General features: G+C 35.3%; 1 protein-coding gene and 1 long non-coding RNA gene across 2 annotated transcripts; one reads left to right on the top strand and one right to left on the bottom strand.

Annotated features, from left to right (window-relative positions):
* Positions 1-1,951: 1,951 nt before the first annotated feature.
* LOC113944031 lies at positions 1,952-10,950 on the top strand. The gene is made up of 2 exons (XR_003526554.1): positions 1,952-2,055; positions 10,296-10,950. It is a non-coding gene; the product is annotated as an uncharacterized LOC113944031 (long non-coding RNA).
* Positions 5,604-8,454, bottom strand: LOC113944030 (baculoviral IAP repeat-containing protein 5.1-like). Its single transcript, XM_027636595.1, has 3 exons — positions 7,949-8,454; positions 7,527-7,641; positions 5,604-6,109 (listed from the first exon to the last, which is right to left on the bottom strand). The coding sequence occupies exons 1-3, from the start codon at positions 8,056-8,058 to the stop codon at positions 5,936-5,938; spliced, it is 399 nt and encodes a 132-aa protein (XP_027492396.1). The 5' UTR covers positions 8,059-8,454; the 3' UTR covers positions 5,604-5,935.
* Positions 10,951-11,955: the final 1,005 nt, after the last annotated feature.

Genomic DNA, 11,955 nt, shown 5'->3' with positions numbered 1-11,955 from the left:
TTTTTTCAGTATTTTGTGCATAAATAGTATCTATATCCATTTAACTGATGAGGAACCAGTAACTTTGAAAGGACTTAATGCTAATAAAAAAACCAGGACTATTTATATAATAAAAATTATCTGTTTCTTGTTAGCTGAATAGAAGAAAAAAATAGCTTGAACACAAGACTGAGAAGGAGACAAAGTTCAAACAACATAGTGTGCTCTTGTTCTCGATCTTCTGTGAAAAGCTTTCCCCTTTTTAGCTATTACAAATCACATTTAGGTTTCAGAATTATCACCGTGCCTGAAATACAGGAATAGTCCTCCAAGTAGCTCTCTGCCTTGGTAACTGGGAAAAAGCCATAGCACTTCTCCACATCTTTGTTCCTACCTTGAAAAAAGTATTTGAAGTAGCTGTGCAAATTCTTACACTTTTCCTTATTTTTACTGAGGTATTCAAGGTATTCAAACTTAAACGTTTATAAAGAAATAGATGGCCTCTTGCTTTGAATATATTTGTATCATAGTGTATTAAGAAAAATACTCTGTAGAGTGGGAAACATATTTCAGGTAACCTTTGGAGATGAACTCTTGATTTTGGCTCTGGTATTCATAACGAATTTTAAAAATGCTGCTCTTTTTTGTCCCTTTCAAGAGGGAACCCTCACTTCCTCTGAAAGTCATGTACTAAGATGTAACTGCACTTAAATGGCTTATTTTACATTATTTTGCTCACAAAATGGTACATGCATTTAATGATTGCTTTGGGGTAACTGACCAGAGAGTTTATTAGAAAAAAGGAGATCTAAATGATTCGTAATAGGTCTCCAGAGTACACACTCCTTAAAGTGATATTAATGGAAGGTTGTTTTTTTTCTGACACCTGTAGGCTTAAGATTCTCAAGGATCATTTTATCTACTTGCTTTATATCAATGTCTATAGTTCCCTCTTTGGGAAGGACAACCTGCTCTTCTCTTTTTGTCTAACAGTGAATCTCCTGAAATATGTTAGATTGGTTGGTAGTTAAAAATAATTTGCAGTTTGATATGACATAAATGAAATATAGAAACTGTCAATAATAGGAACATGCAGGATAAGAATAGAAAAATTAGTTTATATATAACTATAGTACTTATGCCTAATTTTTTTCTGTTTTATTTTAATTTTAATAAGTAATTATAAGCATAGAAAAAGATTCTGTAGAATAAAATAAATACATAACTGAGCTAGATGATAACTATTTCTCTAAACATTTTTTTCCCTAAACATAATTTAAACCAAAACAGTACTTACAGTTGCTTGGAGTTGTTTCTTTTGGTGTAATATGGAAAGATCTAAAATTTTAGAAACTTTTGAAATTTTTATATTGGAGAATACATTTCTTTCAAGAGTTGACAGTAATAATTGTGGGACACTGTTCTCCCGTTCCCAGGGACCTGATTAAAAAATTCAAGCCACTAAACTTAGAGAGAAGAATGAGACATTTAATAGGCTGATATTTCTTTTTCATATTTAGATATGCATTATAGGAACAGGTTGAAAAATGCTTGGTTCCCTGAAACACATCCAGTTTTTTTTCTTTCAACATTTTTAGATTCCAAGAATTGGCTTAAAATTCTCATCGGTTAAAACTGTTCATTTCTCAAGTCAGGAACGCAGATGACTCTTTAAATTGGCTCGTGTATTAGGTTTTTTGATTCCTTAAATTCGTGTTTAACTAAAAAACAGACACTGAATACTTTAGAAATAAGCTTTTAGTAGTCGTTTAGAAGCTTTCTGAACTAATGCAAGAATTCAGATAAATGTATTGATTTACTATATAATGTACTAAACCCATTAGATTTTATTTATTTAGTTCTGAGAGCAGTATTTTCAACTTTGCTTTAACGAGAATGAACGGAAATTTCTGTTGAGGCATAGGTTTGGACAATCTGTTTCCTAATCCATGTACCTGGCTTCCTCCAAAACCATGGGATGAAATTTGTCAACTAGAAGATTTTCCAGGCTCCACAAATATTCGTAAGGATTTTACACGACTGAAGGATGGATGGAAGCTGGTATCTGACTGCTCGGTATGTTAACAGTCCTGTCTGCTTGCATTCATGAGCTGATTAACTCACTGAAAATATTGATTCTGCAAAAAGAAAGTGCTGTCCTTTCACATGGTATGTTCTTACGTACATGAATGGTGTGCAGTAGTAGATTATTGCTAGTTTGTGGATTCTGAATGGCAAGTCATGGCTTGGATTGGATTTGGATGGAAAAAAGGCAACAAAACCTGGAGTGGTAAGGTGATAGTGAAATCTGCTGAACTTCAAGCAGCCACTGTCCTTTGTCAGTCTATACATTTATTTACCATGCTTTGAGGATGCCTTTGTATTCTATTATGTAGCATGCTACTTTCCTGGATAAGAGTAGAAAAACCAGATATTGCCATGTAGAGAAATCAGAATGGGATTCAGGAGACCTGTGACTCCCTATTCTCACAGTGACCTGATACAGTCATTGATGACTTACTTTATCAGACTTCATGGCTATTTCCTTAATATCTAAGATGTCTGGATTAATTTTACTCTTCATTTAGGTACTTTCTTCATATTTAATCTTACTATTAATTGCTTTTTTAATTTTTATAACATTCTCCCCTTCAGCTTTCTTGACATGCAAAGTGTTCATCATGCACATACCTTCCAAACAAATAACTGAAAAAGTTATCCTTCTTTCCTACTTGTACCATATCTGACCATAACCACTTTGCATGTTCAGATAATACTGTTTATTTTTGCTAATCTATTCAACTATTTTTATTACTGTTAACTTAAATGATGAAAATTTATCACCAGTATTCTGCCAAATGACCCAGGACTTCTTACACCCTTTAAAAAAATATTGTGTGTTTTATTCATTGTAAATATCAAGGCTTTAGAAATTTTTCTGTTTAAAAAATTGGGTTTAAAGTATGCAGAGAGAATAGAATGGCTTTTTGGTTGGAAATCCTCATAAGTCTTCAATGAGACACATTAAAGGAACTAAGCGGTTGTAGCTCCTTACTTGACCAGATTGCAGGAAATGGGCAAACAGCCAAGATAAGCTTTCTTTGGGCATTTACAAAAAAGATACAGCAAGCTGAGGGCTTTAGTTCTTCTTTGGGAAATAGTCACTTGGAAAATGAACAGATGAATGATGGCATTTGAAAGCACTTGAGGGAGGGAACTACTTTATTATGCATCCTGGGATTATAGCTTTTTTTAAGCAATGCCTAAAATAAGTGATAGGTGCTGACTTTCAGAAGTAAGGAATCGAGGTGTGTGCAATAGGTATGTGTGCCTTCACACAGACAAAATGAAGTTAATAGAAAGTCCTTCATTTAAGTGCCATTCAATAAGATCTACAGAATCATGTAACCAGTTAACCCATAAAGACTAATAAACAGTAACACTGAAGCTAAGAACAGTTACTAGACCTTCCTGATGTAGAAGATTTGCTGTGCCTTTTGCTATGTGAAAGCATTTTCACTACATATCTAGCTTTAATACTACCATTTACACATGGATATACTAGAATTTTCAGAAATGCTAGTTAACAGGTCTCGGGGAAGATGCCTTTTTCACAGTTGAATTATTTTTTTTTATACTGGTATAGTTTCTCTCCAGTAATATGCAACCAGCTCATTTTCCTGTCTTGTGAGTGATGCACAAATTTAAATAAAGGGCAGTTTCATGGATGGTTGCATGTCTGAGAGAGGGCACAAAAATCAGTGTTACTTGAGCCACTTTATCATCATCAGCCATATAATGAATATGAATGTTTTTCAAAGGAACACATATCCTTCTCTTCTTGTAAGAGAGTTGCTTCAAAAAGGAGGGGAGTCCTGACTTCAGCTCCCTGTTTTGAGGATCCTGTGTGTTTTATTTAAAGTTGTACTGCATATCTCAAAGAAGGGACTGCAACTCAGTTCTCCTCAGCCTGGTTGACTTAATCCCAAAGCTACTGCTCCATCTCTTCTCATGGAGAAGTGCACAGTTTTTGGCACAGTGGCACAACTCAAGGAAATCTTCAGTGCAACCTTCACTCCTCGGGGTTTCTTGATTCACTCCTCAGTGCTTCCTAATTCATCCTGTTTTCTATAAGGATTGCAAATTTTTAGCTAAACTCTTCAACAGCTGTTACAGATGTAAGTCTGAGATATCTATTTACCCCCATATATTAAAATAAAAAGAATGCAGCATTTGGGATTTGAATCTGAAACTAAGTGCCTAGAAATTGGGGAAGGAGGATGCTAGGCAGAACATGAGCTCCTTCATGACTTGTTAAATCAAAATTACTCAGAATGAAGTCTGTGCAAGTCTGTCTGCATAGCTCTGTGCCCAGCTCTCTATAGGCAAGCCCAAGAAGCTCACCAGCAGAGCTGCAGTACCAGTTTCCAGAAAGGTACTCCTAGGTGGGACTGTACTACAGACTAATAATGTCACACAACAACTGCTGTTCCCAATATGATAATTGCAATAACAATGTAACAGCTGGATTGTTCACAGGCCATTTACAAACCAAGTTCTCCGGTGCATTGTTGGACTTTAATTTTCTGATTCTTGATTTCCTGCCATCATTTTCTGCATTCAGCTGCAACTCAACATGTAGTTACCATGTAATACTGTGATGTGATTGTCATTGATTATATGGTTATCATCATAATTAAAGACTGACACTAGAATACAGTTCTAACAGAAAGAGGGAGGTAAATGCATGTTTAGGTTTCCCCCACAACATTTCTTCACTTCCTAGAGCAGAACTTTGAGTTATTATTGTTTGAAGACTTAAACATTACTCTAACTTCTCTAAGAGAAGTTTCTTAGATAAACCTATAAAGTGTTTTTTTTTTTTTTTTTTAAAGATTTAAGCATGCAAGCCTCATTGCTGTAACTGAAAACACTTCATGGAATGATGTGTCAAGTTAAAAGATAATTTACTCTCACTACAGGTAATTCACAAATGCTTTACAGAACATTGAAATACATGCTTTTAAGATCCCCAGCATTTAGGATTTTCCTACAGAGTGGCAAGACAAGTCAGGGGAGTTCCAAAAGATGCTTATTGTTCACCACCTAAGACATGACAAACTATGTATGAAACTTTCACCTTATTGAAAAAGGTCTGTCCATCTTAAAAACCAAAAGTATTTGCAAGTACGTATTTCAACTGTTGTCTACAACCACTCTACAATAGCCTCTCATAAAGGAAAATGGGAATTAATAAGATTTCAAAAAAGGCCCAGTGAGTTTGAAATTATAACAAGAAAAACTTTTCAAAACAGAATATTAGGCCTTTAGCTTTTGTTACGTTTCAGTGTACACACCAAAATCCCCAGAGCTCTTCCTTGTGACTGTCTTACAAACCTTGTGTCTTCCCTTATTCAGGACACCTGCTATTTCTGCTGGATGTCACTTTCTGTGACAATTTTGTCTGATCTCGAAATATAATTTAACAGTAAGCAGGAGTGTAGATAAAGTAGGTACTTAAAGCAGAGGGATCCACTTGGTTCTATGGGAAGTGTTGTGAAGCAGAACTGTTCTGATCTGAGTATGTCTTGGTATAAGCCTTTAACAGATATCACAAAAGGTACTCAGAGTTCTAAATCTTTATTAAAAAAAAAAATCAGTCTGCTAAAACCCACAATAATATAAGTATTTGCTTAGACATTTTTCACATATTCACAGGTTAGTGGGACTACTATTAGTCCACACTTAAGCATAACAACAAAGCATATTATGAAAGACAGGAGTTAGTATAAAAAGCTTTGAACTCTGTTCCAGAGATCCTATGAAGGGAATTCTCTACATACACTTTCTCACACAACTGCTTAGCTTTATATTCATACTCAGATAAAGATATGACTGTACCACATAAAGAAGAGAAACTTTTAGAATCGGACTTGACACTTCACTTCTCCTGGTCTTACTTTGACTGGCAGTGTGAGCCTTCTGAGTGCTGAGTGGATGGATCATCACTGAGAGGCAGTGGCAATGGTGGTGTGTACTGATGCTTGGAGACAAAGTAATCCACAAGATGCTTCCTAGTTGTGGCGACTTCTTCTTCAAAAGAGTTTATTATCCGTCTACCAATTTTGCACTTAAAGCAAAGCAAAAATTGAGACTTTCAATTGAGCAATTTAGCTGTCCAGTTCAACTAGATTCAAATCTTAGATCCTCAAAACCCCACTGATCTGCCACAAATTCTAGCTTAGAAGTCTGCTTTTGTCTGTGGCTGTTGGAATGGTGCAGAGCAGTTTGGCAAGTGTGTCATATGCACCCCCCCATTTGATTCAGAAACTCCTCCACCAGCCTTGCCAGTAGGGCTCTGTTCAGTGACCACTTCTGGCTATGTATAGTATATCTTTTTCTTTTAAAGTAAAATGTGACCTTACTGTTTAGTTGTATTTTACATCACATCAGGGAGGGAGACTTAACTTTGATCTTCTGTGTGAAGAGGCATGATCTCACTCCTCAGGACATGTGCTTCAAGAGGGCAAACAGGCCTAGTGGGTTGCCCTCCAAGCTACTGGTGTCAGGATTCTTGGGCACAAAGTGTTCCCACTTGAAGCTGCTGCTTCAAGTTTTCTATATACTCTACTTAGAAATAAAGTAACATTATGACCAAGACCCTTTTTGTACCTTGAAACACTGCTCTAAATCATTCGCAGTTCAGGCTGGATAACATCAGTGTCTCACTCTTAATACACCTTTTAAGCTAATAGACTGCTTGCCCTGCACCATGTCATCCTATTCTTATTTATTTAATCTGTTGCATAGGGACCTTAAATACTTAACTTTGATGTTCGCCAGGTATGTATTTAATACAGAATATTATTAGCAAAGCAAAGACCTTATTTGTGCAAACCCACCAAGAAGTAAGATGCAGAACCTTTACTGCACCTTATCAGGGAGCTTGGGTCACTTGATTCTTAGTATCCATGGGAGTAGGGCTCATATATCAAAGATCAGCTGATCTTGATTAACAGAGCAGCTCAGTTTTGTGTGCTTTTTTACATGCCAGCACTGTGGCATGAAACCCCGGGATCAAGAAGGAGTAAAACTGGTGAACTGTAAAACATTTGAGATGGGCTTTAAAGTTTGAAAGATAAATTAGGCTGATTTATATGTAAAACTGGACATGTGAAGCAATGATCTGGTCAAATTTTGTCTTTTCACATTTGTTGTTCATCCCTCCTGAAGATGACAGAGCTGCTCATTGTTGAGCTTCCTGGATTGGTTATTGTACCCAATATATTTTTTTCTGCTGTAATAAGTTGCTGGTTTTCTCTAAAGGAAACAGGTTTGCATTCAAAAGCCAGACAATAGACTAAACTGAGAAGTGTCTGGGTGCAGATTTCCTAGCCAATAACGAATGTAAATCACTACATCAGTATAAGTCATGTTCTAGCCTTATACCATCACTCCTGGCTGATGCCTGGAAACCTTAGAGATAGAGGTTCTTGTTTACATTCTCGCTTTGAATCTTATAAGAAGATTATTTGGTTAACACTTACAATGAATGTTCTCAGCCGTGTCATCTCCAGCATGTAGTACTCCTCCATTGTAAGGTCTTCAAAGTTCTTAGGAAGAGATAAAAAGTCACAGGTGTGACGTTTGGCGTGTTCCTCCCTGCAAAATAAACCCAGAATAAGAACAGAATAAGAACCCATAAAAGTTATGTTTCAAGAGATGAAGATCTGAAGTGACAGGTCTCTTCAGTACTTTTACTGTCTATCAGCAGAACAAGAAAACACAAGAAATAGATCTAATGGATCTCAGACAAAAGATACTTGAACTATTTCAAGGTTATTAGGTAAGATAAACTTCAGTTTTGTGAACTGTCATGGAGGAAATTAGTAACTTTATAATGACTAAGGGAATGTTGTCAAAGAAGTTTGGGGAAATACTTCAAGAACTTTGTTGCATCTGTGCTTACCATGGATCATCATTTTGCTCCCAGCCTTCCAGTTCTAACAAGCAAAAGAAACATTTTGCCACATCTGGTTCATTTACATTTGCACAGTGGATGAATCCCGCCTTTGCCATCTGCAAGGGACAGTTCAGAAGTTTAGAGCCTTATCCCACACATATGCTCATGTTTACATGAGCAGACTTAATTCTGAAGAGCTTGCAAACAACACCTTTCCTCACAATGTCTATCAGCACAGATCAGGCTGAAAAAGAAATTTTAAGTGTGAGGACTGCAAGCAGGTAAATAAGCAATTAGTAAAGGAACAAGGAATAGGCTACAAGTAGTGAAAAGATTTCTGCATAGCTGTGGTATCTGCAGGCAACTGGAATAGCTTTGTTGTACCAGGTAACATGCCACGATATACAGGTATTTCTGTAGCAGTGCATGATATCTGCCATAGTAAGGACTTTAATGAATATTTTCAGAGAAAAAAAAGGCTTGGACATAGAGAACCTTTATATATAAATTATGTGAGTAAAATGCTACATCTTGGACTTCTGTTTTCCTGTCACTTCAGAATCATGCCTGATCAGAACACTAAAAATTAAGTTTATTTCAGTTATCCAAACCTTCTCAGATAACTCCTGAAGTATGACTCATCTGAGATCCAGCTTGAAGGTTTCACGTGTGTGCCTATTTAGAAGTCAGGTAGATTTTTTTTTTTTTTTTTTTTTTTTAAATGCTCAAGTCAAAGCCTGCAGGGACAGAAACATTAAGTTTTCTAAAGTTTATATGTTTTCCATTTTTTAATTTTAAGTAGCCATCATTCTGCTACCTCACCCTTCCTGCTGGATGTGTACTTTTCCAGTCTAATGTAGGCTGCTTTGCCATGAATAGAAATTTGCAATCGGAAAGACTACATAATACTAGAAATCAACTTTTCAGTGACAAGAAAAAAAAAAGTAACTATATTAAGTTCTGCAGCTAGACTAACAGACTGAACACAGAAAGCCAGTCATCCTACTACAGTATTTCTGAGGAGCAAACAGAGCAAAGTTGGAGCATTTAACTTTTCATCTTCATCAAGTTTAATGGGCTCTTCTTGAGCATGAATATACTTAACAGTGACTCCACATTTAGGCACAGTATATAAAAAATAAGCCACAGGAAAAACAACCATTTTTCAGACTTACATTCTCCGGGGTGCACTTGCAGTTCTCTTGGAAAGGCCACTTTGTGAAGGTTTTTAAACGGTTCTCATACTCATACATCTCCTTAAAATCAGTCAAGAGGTTGGAAGCTGAACTAAGCTCTTTCAAGAGCATCTCCATCTATAAAGCCCACAGTTAACAGAGCCCAGAGCCTCTCTCCTGCTCTCAAATTTAAGGCATTATACTAATTGGTGACACACTGCACCTGTAAAGCAGGGTAAGTTTTTAAAGAAAGCAAAAACACAGGTGAGTTTACGAGCAGGACAATAAGAGAAATGAAGCTACTGGATCGTTTCCCTCCTCTGGTCGCAAAGAGGATAATATATTTTAAAATTTTATACGCTAAGTTGCTGTATTTGTAACTAGAATTCTTAACATGAAGTTTTTAACATTTCAATTATAAAATCTGCAATTATCACAGGTGCTTTCAGGGAAAAAATATATAGTGTGACCAAGTACATAGAATGTGACAGAGGCGTTGAATCCTTTAGTGTTTCTTAGACTTCATTTTCAGATATTAAATCTTAGGATTCTCTTTGCAAATACTATTGCATTTCTTTAAAGAGGAGGTGGTTATTTTATAATATTCCAAATATTCTATTCTATTTTAAAATATTTTAGAGTATGTCCAGAGATAGAATCAGTGATAATATTTTGAAGAATTACATCTGTAAGGGTTTACAGGATGAAAGTATTAATCTGTCACTTTATAAATTGTCTCTTATTTTGGTACAGAGCCCACTTAGCTTCAGCAGGAATTTTAAATACCAGTGTGTTCAAGTCTGCTGTATGCAGCAGCTTTCTAAGCCAAGATCTTAACACCTTTGAAAGGTGTTGCATTATGAGACTTGAAAAATTTAAATCCTCTCCATAATACAGATGGAGTAAGTGCAGAAAATAACCCAGCATGTCAGTCTGTCCAGATGTGGTGACAGAAATGAGATTAAGGAACATTTGCATAGGACTTTTAATTTCAGCTCTATTAGAGCATCTTTTTTGCCTAGATTTACACATGCTAAATCATTGATTCCTCTGGGACTGTACTTGTATCTAATTTTATATGCAGGGATACTGTCCTTGAAATTGATATTCAGATGTTTAGAGTAGTATGTGTTACTCTAAGTAGGGCAATTTAATTCTATTTTTCCTTTTTCTTTTAGATGATACAAATGGTAGAAGAATCCAAAGCCTGGGCTGTGCAATCACTGATATTTACACTTCCTCCTGGTGCTGACTCCATGACAGCCCTTCTGTAGTTTGCTGATGATCAAGTATTTTAATATCTCCAGACTTTTTTAACATAGCTGATGTTTGTGTGTGTATATGTGTACATATGTGTATGTTTGTGTGAAGCAGGGAACTTATATTTAAGTAAAAGTTGAAATGCCAAAGTTTTTAACTCCCCAAATTGATCTTCTGATTCTCTTTAACAAAAGGCACTAAATAACGTAGAGGACTTTTTTCAGGAATAAATAATTTGTCTATTGTTTAAAGAAAATGGTAGGATAAATATTTTTAGCATATTTTATGATCTTGTGAAGTCATGATCTATTTAACTAATTTGTTTGTGTAATCTCAAATATAAAATGCAAAAAAGAAAAAAACTGTAATGGTTTAAATGTTTATTGTAAGTAATCTTATCTGAAAATGCTATTTTTTTTCTAATACGCATTAATTGTAATATAATACTTAACTGAAAACATCATAGTAACATAGGACCTTAGAATCTTGGGTGACATTTACACATCAGAATTGCAGAATTGAAGTATGGATTTTTTTCACTTTGACTGTCATTATTATGGTATTTAAAACAACTAAAAAAATCCCCAACAACCCAAATCAGTTCTTATGTATCGAGAGTACTGCTAGAATACTAGAAAGTTGCTGGGTTTGGGTAAGATGTATTTCTTGCATTTCCTATTATTCTGTCAGGAACTACCATCCTCTGCTGTTGAGAATGACAGACATACTTCAAGTCTCCAGCCACCAAACTGCAAAGGTATCTTGCATTTTATAGTAGATTTTCTACTTCCTTCAAGAGCAAGATCATATTGTTTTCAGGAGTATTTTTAAACTGTCAGAATCTTATAGTTCCAGATTAAATGGATGTGTAGTTGGAGTATTTCAATGGAAGACAGATAAGAGGTTTTAGTGAAGTGGAATGGCACAAAAAAAAAATATTTAAATTGTATTTTAAACTATACCATACATTAAATATCATATAGTCAGTATCTGATCCTGACTTTTCCAACAGCTGCAGAAAGCCTGTTAGTAATGTTACAACTCTGTGATTCAGTTAAAGCAGACCCTGATGACTGTGTATATACGATCTGGGGTAAAAAACCCTCACAAATTAAATAGGTGCTTTCCACTAAAAGGCAACTAGTTTTGATAACTGGCAATAGTGCAGTAAATTTAATTTTTATTTTATTGCTCATCTCCTACTTCTTCAATTGAAATTTGTGGTATGGTATCAATAATACAGCTCTCTAGTTAGAAAAGAAATTAAGACTGGGAAAATCTTCACCACTCTTTTTATAACTAACTAGATGTCTGTTTGCAAGCGTATTTTAAATGATTTTATATTATTTTTCTATAATTAATGTAGATCATCTAACTGAGATCTATATTTTGCTAAACTGTCTCAATTGAAAAACATATCAACCCAAAAGTTCCTACACAATGTTTTTGTGTAAAGGCCATAAGTCTACCCTGATAAAGAGAAAAAAAAAAGGCATAAATATTGTTTGAGCAATGTTTTATAATACAGTGGTATAAACAAAATTGCATAGGTGCATGGCCTCGTACACATAGCTGCAT

The sequence above is a fragment of the Corapipo altera genome, unplaced genomic scaffold, assembly GCF_003945725.1.
Source record: "Corapipo altera isolate COAL_440 unplaced genomic scaffold, ASM394572v1 45, whole genome shotgun sequence".
NCBI classification, from domain to species: domain Eukaryota; kingdom Metazoa; phylum Chordata; class Aves; order Passeriformes; family Pipridae; genus Corapipo; species Corapipo altera.
Note: the sequence above shows the minus strand (reverse complement) of the source record. Positions and strands in the feature narration are given on the sequence as shown.

Excerpts from the sequence above, each read along its gene's own strand:
- LOC113944030 (XM_027636595.1), bottom strand. The coding sequence starts at position 8,058 with ATGGCAAAGGCGGGATTCATCCACTGTGCAAATGTAAATGAACCAGAT. Across the intron at positions 7,642-7,948 it reads GAGCAAAATGATGATCCATG|GGAGGAACACGCCAAACGTC; the intron begins GTAAGCACAGAT and ends TTTATTTTGCAG. Across the intron at positions 6,110-7,526 it reads CACGGCTGAGAACATTCATT|TGCAAAATTGGTAGACGGAT; the intron begins GTAAGTGTTAAC and ends CTTTGCTTTAAG.